Here is a 23,014-nt window from a genome sequence, read left to right as displayed (position 1 = left end):
TCAGCTAAAAACCAGAAAGCAATAACACATGATTTTAATAGATGATGGCAATGTTTGGTAATTTTTCTTCAACCAATTCAAGAAGTGTTTGATTTATGAAAAATATTTAACATCCATTGAACTCTGTGGCAGGTGCATTATATCTTCTAATCCTGTCAAGGACTCTCTGACATTGATGTTCTAATTATCTCCATCTTAAAGAAGAGGATATTGAGTTAGAGAGGTTAAGTAATGTGTTCCCAGTCACACAGCCAGGAAGCTTGGAAGCTAGGATTCAAATTCTGGCAGACTGCTGCAAAGCTTATATTCACTCATTCAACCAATATTTCTTGCGCATCTACTACTATTCTCTGCCTTTGTGGAACTTGTATTTTAATTGGGAGAGAAAGACAACCAAATAAATCAATAAAACATACAATATGATAGTGATGATGGAGCCTAAAGAGAAAAAGAACATGGAGAAGTGGGAAGAGAGGGTTAGGGTACTGAGCTTACTTAGGCAGAGGGAACCTAAACTATTACAAAACGCATTCTATTTTATGCTTTTAATAAAATCCAGAAAGTAAATGTGTTTGTAAATACTGGATAAAATGTAAAGTAAATTATTTTATTAAACCCATTTAATATCAGGCTTTGAAGTAGTTTTGTTTTAGCCATACTGTGGTATTTTCTTTGAAATCCCTCAATATTTAATTGAGAATTGGCAGTCAAAGCAGCATGCCATGGAACTAAGAGAAGGGACCATAATTTTCAGTACAGGTCAGGATAAGATCCTATCAGATATATGAAAATAGTTGTCTTAGGAGTTTTATAATACTATTAATTCCTTTTCCCTTTTATTCCTGTCTCTAACCCATCATATCTAAATTATTTTGTCATTTAGTCCCGGAGAGATAGGTTTTGGAAAGAAATACTGAACAAATGAAAGTGTATGTTGATTCAAAGTCCACGGATCACCCACAAGTTGTACCTAAAACATTTTTAAAAACTACTTTTGGAAAAGCAGTCATTCCTCAGAAAAGCTACAGATTGCTGTTGTTATTTGGATTAATTGGTATAAATGGGGGAAGGGTGGGAAGAGGGGGACCTAGAGTCAAATAACTTTGAGAAGCAAATTTTTAAATATTAAACAGATTTCTTTACTGCATGATACCCTGTTGATAAATATACAAATGTACATGCAGTCACCAAGGGGATATGACTTTCATTATTTTCCAACACATCTGACCACAGAATACATTTCTCTTAGATCACTGGAGAGCACACATTAGGAATTGCTGTTTTGAAATATAATAAACATAAAATAATCAGTGTAGAAATAAATACAAGGCACTAAAGTAAAATATGTTTGAGAACTGGGGAAAACAACTATACTTATAAAACATCTAAACCTGAATCATCTTATAAGAATATAACAAAAGTAACTACCTTGTAATAGATATCACACTCATGATATGGATACAACATTTGGAAATAACATATTTATCTACAGCTTAATAGTTTCAGGGTACTCAATTTATATAAATAAACCAATATCTGGATTTTTCTTGTTGTTTTAAACCACTTTGTTCTCTTTAAGTCAATGCACAGTTTCTGAGCGAGAAGGAGAATAAGATTGTCTATTTTAAAAATATTCTGTTATATTTATAGTTCTTCTTTGCCCCTCTGTCATACTTAGTTCAAGCTTTTATCTGATTTTCATCTAGTATCCCATCTTAGGACAATAGAAAGATGTCTGATAACTCAGAAAAGAACAAAAAGTAATATTGGTAACAGTTGGGCTTCCCTGTAAGACTGAAAAGAATGAAGAAAAATTCTTTCCATACATCCTTAGGTGAAAACTCTTGCCCTGAAATATGATAATTGATATATGTCATGATTTTTCAAGTAATTATTATAACTGCAAATGTTATTCTTGTTCACACAACTTCACTTTTTTAATCACACTATTTGCGGCAGTAATTTCCTGCGTCAAGTAAATTCCAGGGGATTACGTGGTGGGTGGGGAGAGGAAAAAAGGTATTTCCTTTTATCAAATGTTAACTATGTTGCTTTCTCATTCCATCACGTTCTTATGTAATAACAGAAGAATCCAGAGTGGTCACTTGGAGTACCTGATTAACAACTTTCCTTGAAACTATTAATTAGGTGTGGAATTCATTCCACTTAAAGACAGGGAAAGAAAACCATACCAACTCAGAAAGTGAGCTCGCCTTTTGGAAAAAGACCTCAGATTTCAGTTGCCTTCAGGGTATTCAGGTTCTATACCTTCTATTCTCCTCAAAAGGTCAGGGAAATGTCCAGGGTGCACAATGTATTTACTAGGCAGAATTATAGACAATGATGGCTCTTACTCTCAAAACTGTCACAATCAAAAGCTGATAACACAAACATGAACATAACCTGCATCAACCAACGCCATTTTTCTCCTTTGATTTGCCTTGTTTGATTTTTAACTCATCTCTTCATGCTACCATTAGTGATGTTTGAAAGGCGGGTGATTATTGAAACTACTTCAATTATACACCACTTCCCTCATATTGAGGGATTACCATGTATCAGGATAACCACTTAATAATGCATAACCATAAAATCTCCTTTGTTTTTTTTAACCTAAGCTTTCAAACAATTCACATTTAATACCAAAGCCATGCAAAATATAAGTAGGCTGTATTTATCTAGAAAAGAAACTGCCTTTATTTTTTAAACTGCTAATAGGGGAGAGAACAATTTAGAAATCACTCATCCACAATATAGTTATCTAATTCCTGGTTTATTAACATGAATAATTCCACCATCATAATTCTTGCAAGTCCTGTGAAGAGTTTCCTATACATTTTTTTGAAAAAAGAGCTAGAATTATGGGATATATTTCAATCTCCTTCCCTTCTCTGCATTATGTTTGAGCATCCCCTAGAGACCAGGAAGCCTGTGCTAAGTTCTGGTGATAGGATGGTGAACACACCAGATGTGGTCTCTCTCTTATCTGACTTACTATATACTTTCATAAGCAAAGAAACTCATCCTTAAAAAAAGAAATCAAGTACCTCTGCTCAGTATCTGTAGCTGCTGGTGACCAAAAGAGCTAAGAATGTAACTAGGATATCTTCTGACTTCTGATCCAGTGTTCTCTTCACAACACAATATATTTCATTCCAAGTTCAAGCTATTGTTAATCTTTTTCAGGCTTAATTTCCAACAAGCATTCAGTTGGAAAGTACTGATTAAGCAACCTACACTAGGCTAGATCCTATAAGTAAAACATGACACAGGGTTCTCTGTTAACACACACATTATGATTAAAGAATAATATGTAACCACATATTATAGGACACAGAAAATAACAGTTTTAAAAATAAAAATAACATAAAATATATAACATTTACTGGTATATCAAGCATCCTACTAATCCTTGTTTATTTAGTGAATAATTTAATCCATACAGAACTTCCATAAGGTAAATTCTATTCTATTTTCCTCCTTTTTTTTTTACACAAGGGGAAACTGAGGCACGGGGCCGGTAACTGAATGACATTCTCAAGGCTACACATTAAGTGATTCACTCCTGTGCAGTCAACAGTCTATAGTCATAACCACTACCTTATAATCAATGATCATTGGGATGTAACTTACTGAAGCAGTGAGAAGGGTTTCATAGAGGAGGTGAGGCTTATTATATGAACAAGTAAACTATGCTCCTCTAAATTGGAGGCAAGAATGGAGGCCAGAAATGTGCCGAGAACTTCCGGCAAGTAACCGCAAAATCGGCTTGCCTGGGATATAGCACGCACGCTGTGATAGCAGGGATAAAGTGAAAGAAGTAATATAGAACTAAATTATAATTGGTCTTGAAAGGCAGGCAAGAGAGTTTTATGCAAAAGGGAAGTTAATTTTAACTCACCCGATCTCTGTGGAGTAAGGTACAGAGTCTTTCTAGGTATCCTATCTCCCAATCTCATTATATGCAATGGTTCCAATAGAATAACTATCAAATGTATTTGGTTTTTTTTTAAAGATCTTATTTATTTATTTGAGAGAGAGAGAATGAGAGCCAGAGAGCATGAGAGGGAAGAGGGTCAGAGGGAGAAGCAGACTCCCCGCCGAGCAGGGAGCCCGATGCAGGACTCGATCCCAGGACTCCAGGATCATGACCTGAGCCGAAGGCAGTCGCTCAACCAGCTGAGCCACCCAGGCGCCCCTCAAATGTATTTGTTACAGCATAATCATTTGTATTTAGAGGAGTTATTCCTATTTTTTAAGAAGCAAACTTGGAAACTTTACCTGTAATAAATCCTAAGATCTTTCTTTTTATTGATTAGTCAGGGATTCCAAATAATTAATGTTAAACCTTAACACTGACTTTCTCAATATAAGAGCGTAATATTGCTTTTTTTAGCATAAAAGCAACATAATTATCTATGTTAAGTGAAATGTCCTAAAACTTCCTTAAATTTATATTCCTCAAGCATTTTGAACATTCACAAAATGTTTGTCTCTCTACCTCTCACTGATAGCTAGCCCCACTTTCCAAACACACACACACACCCCCACAAGCACACAATACCTGGTTGGCTTGGAATAGTTATTAGTAAAATGAACTATATCATTTAGAATATACTAGCTATCCAATATGTTAAATAACCAAAATTTGTTACCTCTCTCTTTCTCTTTCATAAATTTTAACTTCTGAGCATTTTGTGTCTTGAAACTACCTCAATCTAAAAGGTGGATCCTTATGTGGAGGAAATAAAATTTAAGCAATATTCCTACTTGTAGGTTTTTGTTACTCGACTCTGGGTGGAGAAGGAGCTTTGAGAAGAAAAAAATCAATGTGGGTTAAAAAAAAAAGAGTAAAGTTTTGGAGAAAAGCTGAAATTTGATAGAAGGAGAATATATAACATTGTAGAAAGTGCCCATACTATGTTCAGCAGTATTTTGTGAATGTACTTGGTTCAAAGCAGGGCTTTCTATTAAGAGATTTTAATAACATTCAATCCTTCCTGCACTCTTTTACCATGAATAATACAGAAAACAGGTTTTATCCTGAGGCATCTGAATTTAAACTTTTAAAAGAGGAATAAACATGTTTATTTTCAGTATGAATAAAAGCAGTGTCCCTAGAAAAACTATACTATAACAGCATGTTTATTTCTGGAAAAATAATGATTTTACTTTAACAGCAAATAACTATAAATATTTTTTAGTTTCATATATCTGAATATGCAGTTGCATATCCAGATAAAATGAAGAGTTAAGATATAAATTCTAATAATACTTTTAGAAAAAATACTGTGAGTGAGCAGCTGCCCTTGGCCATACATATCATATTTTCCAAATGATATCAGTTTGCTTCAAAACATTCCTTTTAGGTAACTGTTTTTTATAAAAGATAAAAACTAAGTTAAGGAATTTGATAACATCTAATCTTTTCATAATTAATGAAGTACATCTGAATTTTCATATTAATGATGTTATTCGTCCTGTCTACAAATAAACTTTTTTATCTGAATATAAAAATAAGAGACCTTTTTCCCCATATAATTTGCTTGCTTGTGATTATATATTTTGACCCCAATTCTTAAAATAATGTAACTATAGCAGTGGCTTAAAAGATGTAAAGATATGTATAATTAGTATGCTAAACATATTTAAACTTCTTACAAAAAACTAATGGGCAATTTCAGATGTTTTGCAGTAGAAAGTGTAGACTATAAATAATATTTAAATGTTACAGGTTGACAGAGAAATAAAGTGTTTAATTAAGACATATTTTTAATATATTAGTCTAGAAAGCTTTTCAATAAGCACACCAGATTTAAAATGTAATTTAAATTAATATTTTAGAAAAAGGGGGTCAAGGTTAAACTGTTTGTCTTCCTTAAAATGTTTATAATGTCTTTTGTGTCCCTACTTACAAAAAGAAATCTCAATGAAACTTGGATATTAAAACCTCCCAGGAAACTAACAATAAAAGCTGCTAAGAATTTCACAAGTTTTTTTTTTCCTTAGGTGTTAATTAAATGATCATTTAACACTGCAATGTAAACACAACATTTTCATCTCCTGACAGCACAGCCTATTATAAATCCGGGGTAATAAAAGTCTTGGTGTTAACGCTCTGAACCAAGTTCCCACCACACTCTAAGATGCCTTGTCGTGTCTAAGGTTAAGCATCTAGACACAAAACAAAGCTTGCGCCTACTCGACTTCCAGTCCAATTTTCCCATCGCCCAGTGACCTAGGTAACACTTTGAGCAATAAAGAATAAATTTAATTTCTCCAGCATTTTGTGAGGATTAGGAACAATTGTTGGCTTGCAATGACTTTTTATCCTTGGATTCTTTTTCCTCCAGAGCATTCCTCTGGTCCTAAAAGAGAATTCTGATGGTTTAAGACATAGAACAAACAGAACTTTAAATTAGGCTTTTTTCAATCAATTGGAACTGTTGGAGGGGAAGCAATCAACCTTTCTCTGTGCTGTTCTCAGCTATTCACATACTTCAAGCTTTAATCTTTCACTAGAAGAAACCTATCATGAAGGGGTAAAGCTATCTTTTCCCATTCTGTTTCCAGACGTATTTATTTCTCTTTTCTTTAAGATTTTTTTTTAAACACTTAAATCAAGTTGCCATACTTAGCTGTACACATTCATTTGGGGGAGATTTCAAGAGGCGCAGATGTTCTCTTAATAACATTTCACACAGCCATGTCGTACCCTACACCACGGGTATTGCCACCAACAGGCCTTTTTACTTTTCATTGCTTCCTTCTCTAGAATTTAGTTTTTAAGGGGGGGGAAAAACACTTCTTCCCAAAAGTTTCTTATACAGATCACAATTTATCAAATATTTATCAAAATTTTTCAACTTTCTATGGAGAATTCAGAGACAGCAATTAACTTGGTTATGGGTAACAGGTAATAAAGAGGATATACATCACATTGCCTCTGCCTGCAAAGCTTATGTACATGTGAAAAGTATTGGAGTTACAATAAAAACAAAACAAAACAAAAACAGCTTCTGGCTCAGATCTATTTCATTATCAAATATTGTTTAAATCCAAAGTGCTAAGCGATTTGCAATTTGCACTGCATTTTGACATATGTTTAATCTAAAAATGCACTTAAAATCACATATGCAGCTTATGTAAAGATGACAGAATGTTCCACAGATCACATCATATTTGCATATTACAAATTCAATGGGTTAATTATCTTAGGTTTTAAAGATGGAAATTTTAATTAGCAATAAAAATGTTCTTTAGTAACCTGCGCAAATCTTCTTGATAAATTTTGGAACAGTTCACCTATAGTTTAAGGAGTTTACGCAGTTTTTCGAACTAATTCATACTTTCCCTTCATTTATTTAGGAAAAAACATCATTAAAACAACCACCCCAATATGTACATTAACACTAGTTTCTGAGTCACAGTCTCTGTTTCTATAGCTAATTCATTTTATATAGGAATTTTAAAACCACATGAATCATCAACTGGGAGACGGTAAGAGATCTCATTAAGAACATTCTGGCCTTAATGTACCTTGTGTGGCCAAGTAAGGAGAAACAAAATGATGCAAGTGCAAATTTTATGTTAATTTGTAGTGGTAAGAAAATTAATGTGGCTATGCTTATGTATGTGTTATTACACTGAGAACAATAGCAAGGCAGAGGTGAAACAGAATAAGGAGATTTGCTGACTATGGGCAAGTTGCAAAGACATCTGTGTGACTATTATTTCATCTTACTTTGCAAGATAAGATAATAATCATACAATACAATTTCTATCATACTGGAAAGTTGGCAATGTTCCTTTGAATACAGAATCTGTAGTATGACTTGAAATATCCCCATGAGGAAAATATGATCATTCCCATTTTAAAGATAAGGAAACTTGACTCCAGAGGTGTCACCTGATTTCCAAAAATAACAGAGCTGCTAATATCGGAGTAGGTATTTAAACACTAGTGCTTTATGTCCCCTCTCTTATGCTATAAATTAATTGATTTCAGTGTCTTAAAACCTAATGTAAATACATTAAAATTAGCTAAATAGAACTAAAATCCTATGGATACTTATTCCTAGAATTGTTTATGTAAACTTCAGTCACTGAACTATATAACCTTGAGACTACAGTGGCATTTTTATGATTTACCACCAAATTTTAAAATATTGCCCTGATGATGTGTATTGAAAAATGTCTTTTTGACATGAAAACCATAAACTTAAATTCAGGTGTCAGCAAACACAACCAGCCTTGAGGAACTAAGTTTTATTTTACATATCCCAGGTCAGATGTTAGCAATGGCTGAGGCCCACAAATACCACATACCAGCATCTATCACAGTCTTCAAATTCAAACTGGCCTACCATCAGTACTTGTTGGTGGAGATAAAAACATTTACACTTGAGAAAGCAACCATTTAAACAAGTACATTTGCAGGCAAAAGATTCTTGCACTTGATGCAATTAATTATGCTGTGGATTTCACACTCCCAGAGTATATCCTGTGGGTGGGCAGCTGCAGAAACCTACCAACTTCTGACTTTCTTCAGCAGCAAACCTTCTACTTGTGTTCTCTTTGAAATAAAACTATCAGCATGGGGCCCAGCAAAAATCTCAAGTACGATGTTAATCTTCCTTGCATTTATAACTTCTAAATCATAGATTACATGTCAAAATCAAAAGTAAGTCCTACTTAATGTCTCGCCTCTTTTCTTCATGTCAAGTGGTAATGGCTAATATCCCCTATATCAAGGCTTTTGTCTACCTACTTAAAAACAAACCTTTGGTTATCTAATAGTAATTTTTTGAAATTAAATGGTCCTCCTGTATCATTATTCTTTAAATGGCAAGAACAGAGTCCCTTGGGCCCAATAATAATAAGTCATTAATAAGATACTGAACAAAGAATGGGACCTGGTGTTTTAATCAAGGACGGTGAACACGTCTCTAAGTGTTATCTCACGTATGGGTTCCTGGTTTTCAAAGTCAATCTGCTCCCCTTTGCACAGTATCAGTATTAACAGCGCAGAGAGTGTATCCTTGCACCGAATGGTAACACAGTGACACCACCTCTGAGGAACTTTCCCCCTCTGCACACCAAGCCCTTCGGCAGCCGCAACAATCGACAGCATCATGGCAGCTCACTAGATGAGTAATGATGTGGATCTGGCTGGACAACGGTAACCGTAGCAACTGTAACCTGCAATTCCTGCACAACCGCTGTCGGATTTATTGTGGCAGGGGCCAAACAGGCCCAGTAAGTAAAACGGAGCAGGAAACTATGGCACCTGACACCTCTAGGGGCCCACACTTGAATCAGAGCTGGCAGAAATTAATTCAAGAGGAATTTTGACACGGGCTCTGCCGCTTTTATCCCTGGATACATGAATCCTATGAGACTAACTTACATAGTGTCATAGAAATGCAGTAGTATTATAATAAGTTAACAAATATTATGCGTAAGTGAAATCTGGGTTGTTTTTATTTTGCTGTGTCTACCAAAACCCTCCAAGGTTTAGGGGACTAAACATTTTTTTAGCCAAGTTACCCTTTAAGTTTAATTTGGCGCTCTATTATTCATAATGCCTTCCCAGCGTTAACTGTTTGCTCATTCACGTTACAAACCCTGAGCCCAGCAGAGATTTAATTCAATACATCAAACACTTACTGAGAGGTTTCTAAAGGTCAAGCCTAATACTAGACCCTGGGGACATAAAAACACAAAACAAAACAAAACATGTTTTCATAATAAATGTATGTCAGCATTTACACACATAATCATAGAAAAAGAGAACTAGGTTAATAATAACCGACAAGTTTACTAGTGGTTATGTCTGGATGGTGGGATAATGAAATAATTTCCACTTCCTCTTTTCTGTTTTTCTGAATCCAAACCTTTTTAATATGAGGATACGTTACTCTCATAACTATTAAAAAACAAAAATAAACACTAAAGCTCCTTCTATGGGACAAGATGAAAGGGAAATAAAGACAGCCTCACTGTGTATTTGTTCTACTTCACAAATGCATTTTTACCATAATAAAACAAAAATTTGTTTTCTTCTAAAAAAAGGGCGCGATTATTATTATCAGAAACAATTCTGAGCATCTGAGATCTTATCTGACAACGACTGTGACCTGACCAATCAAATTAAGTGGTCAAAATCTATTTCTCAGGTAAGTAGTCACTAGGCCATAAAAAAAGTTCTTGAGTTTAAAAATACTATTTGTAATGTCAGATAATTTAGAGGCTCCAAAGCTCACTGGGGAATAATAAATGCCACTTGTGAACTAGAAATAAAAAGGTTTCATTCAAAGAAGTAGAGAAAATGGATCACTGGAACTCATGCATTTAATTTCATTTGTTAGTTTTGTTTTGTTTCAGTAGATACAAGTGAAAAATGAGTTTCTGCAATATGCCTTGGATACTTAAACTTATGTTAGAAGTCTGGGTAAATATAATGATACTCAAAGAAATAAACTGAAAACCACAAAACAAATATTTATAACCAAATGCTCAACCGCAGTAGTACCAATGAACTTCCTCTCTAAGGAGCCCGGATTAGTAGCTGCAAATTCAAGTTAAAAAGTGTGAATCACTCACTTGTAAATCACCTTTAAGGTTACGTTTATCAGGAAGATTTGTTTATGCTACTCATATATATAATTGCCACTCATAAATTTCAATCAATAACGATCGCCCATTTCAAAAGTCACTAAAATCTCAGACAGTTAACCAGCTCCAGATTGTTCCAAAAATAATTTTCTCCACTCTTAAAATGATAATAAAAATGCAATGCTGGTTTTGGAGGAGGAGTAAAAGGGAGAATGGGGTTTCTACATAAGTTAAGGAAACTGTGTGCTGTCTCTTTTAACCTCCAACCTACAGCCCTTTACTTTCCCTTTACTTACACTTTCCATCTGTCAACAAGTGCTTGTAATTTTATTACAGTGTCCTGTAGTTTATGCAGAGTTGGTATTATTTTACAGAGTTCTGTTAATGGACTGGATAAATGGTAATGCTATTTAAACTAGTCTCCTGCTCCAACAAACACAGCTGCAACTGTACTACTATTTCTGAGCAAACATCTTGACCTGAACATGTAGTGCTTTCTCAACCCGTCCAAAGAGAAATTGGAGCAGACAGCAAAGGAAAAGCATATTTGGCCGCTAGCAGCAATCAACCGTGTCAAATCATAATTCATATACAGTGTACCCTCTTTTTCTTTTATATTGCATTTAGAGTCCAAAAAAAGCATGTGTGCTTCTTCACCCGGCATCTCATTTTCAGCCAGGAGTCAAATGGTGATTATTCGTTAAAAAGTGCTAAGAAAATCTGCATAATGTCCAGTACATCGGACTAATTTTAATCTAAGTAAATAATGATAAAAATCAGACATCAGTATAGTATGAGCTACCCATTAAATAATCTAGTAAACTTCTTCACTGGTTATATACTAGGATAACAAGTATTAAATAAGGTTAAAATATTAACTGATACAGTAAGTTAGAAAAAGAAACAGATACTAATGAGAATTATGCAACAACTGATAAAGAGAAAATGAATTATAAATTTGTTTCACGAATTCTAGATGTGTCTGTCTCTACTACATTATCTAGCAGGGCAATTATGGATTGCTTAATTTGTATATGCAACAACCAGCCAAATACCTTCCCTGCCTCAGCATATTTTCTTTATTATTTATCAGAAGTCCTTTGTTCTGTCACTTAGCCTTCTTGTGAAAGATTCATTTTTCCTTTTTTTAATTTTTTTTTAAAGATTTTATTTATTTATTTGTCAGAGAGAGAGAGAGAGAACATAAGCAGGGGGAGTGGCAGGCAGAGGGAGAAGCAGACTCCCCACTGAGCAAGGAACCCGATGCCGGACTTGATCCCAGGACCTTGGGATCATGACCGGAGCCAAAGGCAGCCGCTTAACCGACTGAGCCATGCAGGCATCCTAGAAAGATTCATTTTTCAATGAACATTTTAGAAGACATTTTTGTAGATTTATGCACATTTTTCCATCTGTTAGAACATTTGTTTCGGGTGAACTACTAGGCACCCATATCACATGAAGAAAAATCTGAACTTGAATCCTTCCTCAGGCAGTTAGGCTCACAAGCTTTTGTTCCTTTATTTATTAAACACATTTAATGGTGGTTTTTTAATCCAATTAATTAATCCAATTAATCATAAAAAAGTGGTCACATGTAGTTTATAACTTATCCTCTCAAGAGAAGTATCATTGGTAACAATTCACTAAATCTAATTCAGGTGGGACAACAGTGCCTCAACTCAAAAGAAGATTCCTGACGTGAGGATGCAGAAAAAAATTATACCACTATGTTTCACATGTATTTAGTGCTTATGTCAGGTGTTAATTCCCAGTCAATATTAACATTAAGCCATCAATCTGTAACTTTGGGAACATCAAAGCATTCGAGTCCCTCTTGCCACTAACCCTAAGAAATAAAATTTATCTTCCAAAACTACCCAGAGGAAATCATTTGAGCCAAACAGGTAAATCATAACTCTGAATGCATTTTCTAGCTGCCCATTTTCCCATTTTTTTACATGCTTTTAATTAACTAGAAAATATTGCCTGAGAGTTTTATGGGTTCTATTTCTTTAATTTACTTCTTGAAGATGTCAGTTCTCTTTTCACACAGTGGCTTCCTAAAGTTACAAAATCACAACAAAATAAAAGAGGAAATCTGTTGGTCCACTATGTGATATTGTCTAAGAAGAAAAAAAGGTCAACAGACTATAATTTGCTGATAAGAGAATTCTGCACTGGATTACACCAACTGAAGCCTCCTAAGAAAATTAATCCAAGTACTTCTAGACTAAAAATCACATATTCTTGTTCCTCAGAGACAGTGTAGAAGTTAATTTTCCCTTCTTTAGTGTAATACTTTTAACTGTAGATGACAGTCATTCATTTAAGTTATATTTTCATAGCTACATAGAAAATGGAAAATTACCTAAACTGGTGTGGATTGCTTTTATATGGACACTATTAGCAAAGTGGTAGTTTCATATGCCTCATTGTACACTAGGCTTCAGTCTCCTCAATCACAAAAACTTAAAGCACAAAGTAGAATGACTCTTAAAACCATCTCTGTGGTCCTTCTTGGAAACTAAGCAGAAATATTTAAATATAAGTATCAACTTCCATACATACATATAATCTTTATAATAGCCTAGATCCTATTTCCTTGGTCAAAATAGTCCTTACAGAATTCTTACTTAAAGTCAATCTTCAGGTTTCTTTTTTTTTTTTTGATTTTTTTTTTTTTTTTAATTTACTTAAATTGAGCCAGTTAACCGGCAGGGAGCACAAGAAGAAATCCTGCCAGGTGACTTTGGCTATCCTTAGAGGAACGGTACCAGGAAGGTCAAACTCTAGAGAGGAGATGGCGTGTGTTAGCTGGCTGCACATTTGCCCACTGGGACGGTTCTGTCTATAGTGAGCTAAGGCATCAGGAGGACCTAACAAAGATCCTGGCCACAAGGCAGGGAGGGCTCTGAGAGGACAGTCCTCCTCTTTCTGGAACTGATAACAACAATATTGAGCTAACAGGCTACGATGAAGCCAAGTTCGGAAGAAAGCAATGTACTCACTTTCCCTACAGACATGAAGCTACAGGACATCCCCATCGTCCCTGCGGGAGCCGTGCTGAGCAATTTATTCTGTATGTCCCAACAGTTTTGTCACAACGTCCACGAATGTCAATAATCATTGTTATTTATTTTTCCAACACGTTGTAGCTTATCTCCCATCTGCACAAAATCATTCATATGGTGGAAAATCTCATTTTAAAAGCTTTTGAAAATGTGTTTACACTATTACATATTAGGTCAGAGAACAAGCATTCCAGGGGGGAAAAACTAATTCTGCCTAAAACCCACATTATGCTCCTTCCAAAGAAGTACTTCCGTTAACAGTCTAGGACGTATTTGTTGGGAAACCTTTACAGTCACTCCTATTGCAGAGTTTGGAACTCTGGCTTTAAAGGGAACATTTAAGAGGAAATTTACAGCCCTCTTTAAATACTTTATAATAATATTTCCAGACTAATAAACACCACCCCAGTACAGAAACAATGTCAAGAAAGCTGACATTAAGAACCCTAACTTTACAAGAAAACACCGTCAACTTCCTCTGAAGAGGAAGTACAGTGGCAATTTTCCCCTTCAGAACTTAATCAGAAGTTTCTGTAAAAAAATATGGTAAATCTCCTCATTATCACATAACCCAGAAAGAATAATACAATTACAATGACACATACATAAACCACTAAATGCTAACCAAATAAAACAATGGGAACCACTGGAAAACCAATCATAAATTTCCATAAGACAAAAAAAAAAACAAAACTAGGCAAACTTTTAATCCATTAATCTATCGGTGAATAGATTCCAGAAAAGCCCAAGGAAACAGATCCAGAATACACTTAATAAAATACAAGGTACTACCCAAAGCAACAATAACTATTTCTGTCTTACTTACAGCCTATACAGCTTTGAAGTTCCAAGAAACAGCAACTCAGGAAACAGCTGAAGGTGATTTCTGTTTAAACGCCTTTGGAGAAAAACAAAAACAAAGCGTATGTTACACAGAAAATACCCAACAATGAGTCTGTGATTTGGTCGTGTCATGCCTCATCCTGTATTTCGGGAAAGAAAGAAATGACATTCAAAAGAATTCGAGCATTGCAAATCAAAAGTTGGTTACACCTTTTGTTACCTGACTCTTTAAAGCAATTTTCCATTATGCTTACTCAGATGATTCCCCGGGGCCTAAACCCTAACCTCCTGTCCTGTGCAACATCAGTCATCCAGAATATACACAATGAAAAAGGATGTCTTGACTAGACTCTGGTGTCTAGGTCAGGCCAGTGCTGTACACAGTAAATGGTGCCCTAAAATAATTCACACGCTGTGCCGGATGACCTAAATTTTCAGCCAAGGCATAGTGGGGAAGATGGAAATTTTAATTTTGTTAGCATCTTGCTTAGTTGTGGGAAAAAAGTGTGAGAAAGTGTCAGCACGATTTGTCCCTATGGGCGAAAGCAGAGAAAAACTGCAAACTCCAAACCTAAACCCACAGTTCTTGACCCTTCACTGAAAATAAGGCTAGGTTATAACCAATCGTGGCAGCTAAAAATGTTTAGATAATGCTTTTTTAAATGTTTACCTGATGTGAAGTTAAATGTAGAGTTTAGGAAAAAAAAAAAACGTGATTGCAACCCTAACTCGATTAAGCCGTGATGCCATGTAACTAAGTTCTTCTGGAGTATGCATGCTTGTTTAACAGTGGGTAGATTCTGGTGCCAATGTACTAATCTCCCAACCCCATTCATTTTAAGTGGACAATTTAACATTTCAGTAAAAATAAATGACCATCTCTCTGCTTTTCCCAAATTTGAATAAAATAATGACAAGCTGGTGTAAAAATGTACATTTAAGTGATTTACAGGGCACTATAGCTGGAGATGAGAGTAAGAAAGTCCAGAAAACTAATGTCACTTTGAGGAAACTACAGGTATTTCTTGAGTCTTAAGTATAAATGTTAAGAGGACAGGAAAAGAAGACATATCAACCTTGACATACATAAACGGTCACCAGATAGGAGCAAAATTACACTTATTTAATATGCAGAGGGCAGAAATGGCACTAGTGATTATAAAACTCTTTAAAAAAGTAGATGATAAGGGAGACCTTTCTAAGAATTAGAGAATTTCCAAGGATTAGAAGAAATGGAATGAACTGCCTTGAGAAACTCTAAACTCTTTATTCCACTTATATTCAAGCAGAGGCTTTCTGTTTTGTTTGTTTGGGTGTTTTTCCTGCAAAGGACATAATAAAAGAAATCCTGCATTAGGTGAAAAATTGCACCAGGTGAACTCCAGAACTTCTTCTAACTCCAAAATGCCATGAGGCAATGATGAAAACTGTAACTTTCACTACATAAACTCGTATTATGAAGAAGTTGATCACCTACAGAAACATACTCAACACTTAATAAAATGCACACTCATAAAAAAGTATGCCAAGACAATTAGGGGGAAAATAATAAAATTAGTGGTGAAAGGGTGGAATTTCTTCCCACTTACACTAATTTTTATAAATAAAGCATATAACAAGGTTAAATTTAAAGTGAAACCAAAAGCTATTACTCATTTATTTTTCTCTGCTGGGCATGGAGAAAGGAAGGAGTACTTCTGAGGAAGGAGTACTTCCAGAATCTACTATTATACAATTTTGATAAAATGCAACTTAATTATGACCTTGTTACATTTTTCTCTCAAAAAATCAACTACAAATATTCAATATTTGTAGCAATTAGAATTTTTCCAGGGAAGCAACTACTCTTGGAAAGACTCCCATTATTCAAAGAGCCAATCTCGATTTCTAAAATGGCAACATGGGCTATTGTAATCTCACCCAAACCACTGGACTAACAAATATCCTCCAGGATTCTCCAGCCACAACCAGGATGCTCCTTCAAGCCCCTCGTCCCTGCTGTTTCGGGAGCTTTCCTTTTTCAGATGGTACTTTCTTACATCTTATGTGAAGCTTCCCTGATTCCCCTACACAGAGGTAGTTCCTCCCTTGGCTCTATCCCCATACCACCATGGATTTGATAAATAAGGGCCCTTAACATTGTATTGTATTTATTCACATACCCGTCTGTTTCCCAGTAGACTGTAAGCTCTTCAAGTATAAAGACCAAATCTTTGTATCCTTTCCCTTATTCTCTGGCACTCAGTGGGTTCTTAGGAAATGCTAAATGAGAGCATACTTCTCTTTTTTGCATTTTGATATAGTTCAGCAAAACACTAGCATATGCATTTTATATTCCACCAACTTTCCTCTGGGTTGATTTCTGAGGTTCCTGCCTTAGTTTTTATGCCACTCTCTAGCTAACCAAAGCCCCCCCACCAAACTTGCTGTCATGTGCCCTATACAGCAATTACCCCTTTCCCCCCCCATCAACCTCCCTCCCCCTGCTATCCTCAACATCATCTAGAAGTTGGAAGGAATCCAGTATGTCTAAACAAATTCAGAGATCCTGAGAAGTAGATATTTCAGATTGGGTACAAGCAATGTCTTTTTCTTAATTATTCCTTTCATATTCCCAGCCATTCTTAATTCCCTCTAAGAGCAATAGCTAACATATACTAAGCTACTACATGATGATCACTGTTCTGAGAGGTTTGCATGAATTATCTCACTCATTCTTCAGAACCAACCCCAACAGTAGGTACTGTTGTTACTGCCATCCTGGAGAGTGGTACACAGCTCATAGAAAGTAGAGCTAAAACTGAATTCAGGTAGGGTGATTCGAGAACATATCCTCTGAATCACTTCTATCAAAGAGACACACACCAAACATTTCTAAAATTAATTCAAAATAATATAATACTGAAACTGTACTTCTCATCAATCTTTCCTTGGGAAAAACATAGCTTTATAGAGTCTATTTCTTTAATATCTATGAATGAACCACTTGAAAATAAAACAATTTTTTTTAAAAAAACAAACTCGATATTCAATTCACTGTTTTAAAGTTCTGTTTAAAATGCCTGAAGTTTGAGAGAAAAATGAAAATGTGTATAAAATCATTTTCTCTGAATTCAGGTAATTTATCATTTCATGAAAATTATTGTGAATGATCTTAACATTGTCGAAACCAAACAGGAGCATAAGACAGGGTAGTATACTAGAAGGGCAGATAATAAGTGATGTGATAACATGCATAGAAAAACCGTACGAAGCTTTTTCCCCTATAAACGAGTATCAGTACACTTGGGGTTCCTGTTCTTTCTTCCATCAGTGCTAAGAATAAATGGAAATACAAACATTAAAATAAAAGGTGAAATTCTCCCAAAATATTCAATGAAGGGAAAAATTTTAAAGCAGGGATTTCTTGTAAAATGACCAGAAATTAAATTCTTAAGTTAAAGAGGAATTTTTTAAAATCCAGAATTATTTTAAAGACCACTAAGGTGCATAACAATTTCTGAACAGAGCTGGAAAATAAATAGCCTAGCTAGCATCTTCGAATGACACAGAATACTTCTCAGTAGCTTGACGAGGACAGTGCCGTAATAATCCTCATGTAAATGAGTTAAAGAAACTAAAATCTGATGGTCCCAGAACAGAAAAACTGCATGTAGTGAACTAAATGTATCTCTGAGGAGGATTTATGGGAGCCAGCCTAAATTGGCTCCATTAAGCTGACCAGGTGGGTCATTTACCTATTGTTCAGAGCAAGGACACTCCATTGTGTCAAAGGAAAGACAGTCACATGTAGCCCTTGAGCCATCACCAGCTAGATGGAATCTGCCCACAAGATCTCAGGGCTAACTGAGATTCTCTGGATGGCAATTCAGAACTTCAGAAAGGTGTGTCAAGTGTATCTCAAAGACATTTTTTCTTAGGGCAAAGATGACAGGATCCCAATAACCATTTCCTCTGTGTTACAGCTATTTTTGAGCGTGACTTTCAGTGGGATGAAGGATCTTCCTGTGTCGCACAAAACACCACTAGCCTCTGAAATGCTGATTCTTAACCTCAGTGCAAAGGGCAGCCTAAGCATCATTGACAAGCATTGCTTTAAATGATCTGTCAGTGGCTTCTGTGTCTTGTCCATTGGTAAAAGTGACAGTCTCTTATTTTTTCAACTTTTACCTCAATTCAATGAGTATGTGCAGCCTTCAACCCAATGCAAAATGTAAAATGGAAACAATTTTTCCTGTTGTTTTGAATGTTAAGTATTTTAGCAGTGTGCCCAGTCTGTAATAAGCATTCAGTAAATACTGCCTTCATGGGCTTATCATGGACAAGCTCCTATTTGTCATACAAAAATGTTTCCTTGGGGCACCTGGGTGGCTCAGTCATTAAGCATCTGCCTTCCGCTCAGGTCATGATCCCAGGGTCCTGGGATGGAGTCCCGCATCAGGCTCCCTGCTCGGCGGGGAGCCTGCTTCTCCTTCTCCCACTCCCCCAGCTTGTGTTCCTCCTCTCTATCTCTCTCTGTCAAATAAATAAATAAAATCTTTATAAAAAATGCCTTCTTTTCAGGTAAACTTCTACTTGTTTTTTCAAATGTTTTTATTCTAACATTTTTAAGGCAAGGATTTTTAACATTTATGCATTATTTAGATGGATAAATCAAACTTTTTAGTAAAAATATTGCTTCCTCTTCACTCTCCTTACTTGGCATTTCTCTACATCGTCAGAGCAATTATGAGAAATACTCTGAAAAAAAACTTGAAGGAAGTTTTGTACATTCTTCACATCTCTTCTATTGCCATATGCCATGATAAGAAAATCAGAAGGAAAATGATAGTAAATACGAATGTACAAAAGTCAAATTTATTATGTACACATTTTATTAGCTCAATAAGATAAAATAATGCCTAAACTGAGCTTTTGAAAAACAGGAGAGTTGTTGAAATGCATGATAATAGTTCTTTAAATGCCAACCATGTGATAAGCATTTTGTGAAACTTTAGGTACATTATTTTACTTAAACCATGGACTGTCAGTATAATTATCTCTGTTCCAAAGATGAGGAAACAGGTTTGGAAAGATCAAGCAATCTGATCAATATCTCATGGTGGAATTGAAACCAAAGGTTTTCTAGTTTTGTGCAGTAGCAGTATAATAGACAATGAGATTTATCGGAGGCACGATTATCGCTAACTCAAAGCAAGAGTTTTCTGTCACTCAAGAGTTTCTGATTTTAAAAAGGGGTATAGGTGTTTGTGTCTGTTTAGAAAGCATAAACAACAATACAATCAATGAGTATTTGCCACATTCTAATGAAGGCCAGGCAATAACATATAAAACTACAAAGTGCCTAAGCAGAGGGGAGTCGAGGTTCTCTGCACCCTCTGCTCACTGCCAGAAGCTGGAACGGCAGCACATAGTGGGGGGCTCCAGAACTACGCACCTGCATCCAAAGTAGATGGATACTGCAAAGATGACAACCAGATAATTTTGTATAAATGTTCTCATAAAGTAATATTCCAATTGCATCAATACCAAATCATCCCCATTGTCACCAAACTGTCATTCTGAAAGCATTCTCACCAATATTGCCTACAGTCCAGCAGATATAAATTGCTTTGAAAAAAGATAAGAACAATATATAAAAGTCCATGCAGAAAAAGCTCTCCTTCCACGTAAAGTTGTGAAATTCCGTCTAGCAGGCATAATTCAAGCAAAAAGGTATCCAACAGGAATGAAAGACAGAATTCAATGTAAAATATTTGACATTCACTGCTTCCACAAATACATTGTAACAGTGCAAACTAAAATACTCATTTCAGAGGAGGTATAAAGGACACAGCATCCAGCAAACACTGTCACAAAGGATGAGCCCAAAACAGATGTGGGAAAAATAAACAGCCTTGCTGCTTCAGAATGTATAAAATGGTCCACAAAGAGCAAACAGGCCTTCTTGCCACTGTTTAACTTCAAGACCCATAAAAAACAATGCATGAGAAACCCTCAAGATGGACTCAATGTTCTGCTAAACTTTCCATAGTGCATGTGCATTAAAGCCTTCTATGATCAGTCAGTGTAAATTAAAATAGTCCAGTATCACTTATAAGCAAATGAGAATAATTCACATTTAATAGATATTGCAGATTAAGTGATACACCTTGATCATCTACGGCATTTTTATCTCACACAGGGTATATACTTGGCCTCTGTGAGTAAGTTTGATATGTTCTTGAAAGACAAAGTGTATTTCCCAAGAAAATAACTGCTGTGATTCTAAACTTGGTAGTATAAAGAAGCCGGAGAACAATTCTTTGGAGATGAGCTTGCATTCTTTTCCAAGGAGATTAGCACTGTTGGTTTGCCCTTACTTTAAGAAAAGGAATGTGTTATGTGTTGCCTGTAAACTTGTAGGATTAGTCAGAAGAGGGATTCCCTACATCCTTGATGATCAGGGGATAAGTGGTGCTTTCCTTCAGACCCGTTCCACAAAATATTCTCTATTTGAACTCATGTGTAGAGACCTACAGCAAAAATCCTAGAGCACCGTAATTGCTCCACCTCCCACTGGCTGTCACATGCTTATGAATGGTGTGTGCACACAGGAGAACTAATTCAGCACCACATTAAAAAAAAAAAAAGTAATGTGTCCTTTAGAGATCCTCTCCTGGAAGTGCAGTGTTTGGTCAAATGTAGGTTCTGATGTAAAGGGATTTAGACTTTTCTAAACTAAAATGAGTATATTTTTTTTATATCTCCTTGATAGAAACTTGAAAATGTCTTAGTGGACAGCTTTCTTTTCCAGGATTCCCTACATGGCTACATCATAATACTTCAGGACTCATTTTTTAAACAAAAAAGCATATCAAATGACATAGGCAAAATATAATTTCAAATCTAAGCATACTGAACCTTGGGAGAGTTGAACGCAATACTTGTCTTAAAAGAACATCCTCACATGTTATTGTTATGAAAAAAAAACCACTCGAAACCTCTACCTGTACCACTACTGTAATTTCCTTATCGTAAGGGTATAAGATGATAGTAAAGTTAAAGCAAAGCCTAATACCCAAGATTTTCTATGGTATACTATTGGTTTTCATTAACATAATTTAGGAATATCAGCATTTTATTTTGCATATAAGCGTTTCACTGCATTTAGGACTTAATGTCCTAACATTTTTTGGACAACCTTAAACAGTTTCAAAACTTTCTCATACTCATGCTTTTGTGTTAGGAAGGAACCCATAAATGCAGATGATTTTCACTAGTGGAAAGTGAAGTGGCCTGGGTCTCCTTAAAAGGCCATAAAATAGAACTTTAATGACTGCAGCATAATCCCATAAACTATAAGTGAGCAACAGAATTTTACACCAGCCCACAAATGTTCTGGGCCCCAATGTGATTTTTTTTTTTTTTAACTCTCAAAGACATTATGCACCAGCCAAGAATTACTTTCAATTAACAATTTTGCATGGAGACTTTATTGCAGATATACACAGGTATCTTCTCTGAAGGATAAAGGAGTACATGTCATAAATGTTCCAATTCTTTCTTGTAGTTTATTTGTAGTTTGTTTTCCTTAATGAATTTCCATTGAATTAACTAGTTACTTAACTAAATTAGATTTCAGTTGAACACTTCGATGAAACAAATGGGAGACCTCCTAATACATCTACCTGGGGCACATTCTCAAGGCTTCATTTTATTCCCAGATAAGCAGGCACTACTGGCAACACAGAGTGTGGAAATCTGCCACTGCACATGTTAGGTCTGGGAGTATAGTACGAAACTGTCAAAACAGGAAGTAATGTGTGGTCATGGTGTGTAAGTGTGATTAAGATATACTGATTTTACAGTGAATCATAACCACATTCTGATGATGATCCTATTATCTGATGTTGTTTTCCATACAATAGAAAGGAGGGAAGGAGGAAGGGAGAAGGGGAGGGAGTGTGGAAGGAGGAAGACTTTTGTTTTTTTGTTTTTTTTTTTCTTTTAGGAGGAAGGTTTTTAATATCCATCTATTTCTTGACATTTGACTGATAACCCTGGATTTCACTGATTCTTCGAAGTGCAAAAATAAATCTTTCTTTTTGTAGCTATAATGCTTTGATTTACAAATAATAACTTTCTCATTCTAAGCTTAAATTTAATTCAACCTAACAACAGCAATAACAACAGCCTAATCTGTTTCTTACAGATTAAAAGTTGGATTTCTAAAAGGGCACAGATCTTATCTTCTGTTTTCAGACTCGTCTTCTTTCTCTAGACCAAACTAAAACTCTATCAACATAAAACAAAAAGAAAAAACTTATAATTTTGAAATGTTCACAAAATATCACTTTGGAATTGTTTTAATTTTATCATTTTAAAATGAAAAATACTTAGAACCACAAATTACACACAAATAAAACTAATATTTTTATTTTTTGTTCTTCACACAAAGAATGAAAATTAAGTTACTATAAATATTATATGAATGGCAT

General features: G+C 35.3%; 1 protein-coding gene across 4 annotated transcripts in view; it reads right to left on the bottom strand.

Annotated features, from left to right (window-relative positions):
* The window catches only part of SLIT2 (slit guidance ligand 2), a 360,826-nt gene that overhangs the window by 330,886 nt on the left and 6,926 nt on the right, over nucleotides 1-23,014 (bottom strand). For all 4 annotated transcript variants that reach the window (XM_027599650.2, XM_027599652.2, XM_027599651.2 and 1 more), the window contains exon 4: nucleotides 14,518-14,589. In XM_027599650.2, coding sequence (XP_027455451.1) covers nucleotides 14,518-14,589 — 72 coding nt within the window. The remainder of the gene's footprint in view (nucleotides 1-14,517; nucleotides 14,590-23,014) is intronic.

This window comes from Zalophus californianus, chromosome 2 (genome assembly GCF_009762305.2).
Source record: "Zalophus californianus isolate mZalCal1 chromosome 2, mZalCal1.pri.v2, whole genome shotgun sequence".
NCBI classification, from domain to species: domain Eukaryota; kingdom Metazoa; phylum Chordata; class Mammalia; order Carnivora; family Otariidae; genus Zalophus; species Zalophus californianus.
Note: the sequence above shows the minus strand (reverse complement) of the source record. Positions and strands in the feature narration are given on the sequence as shown.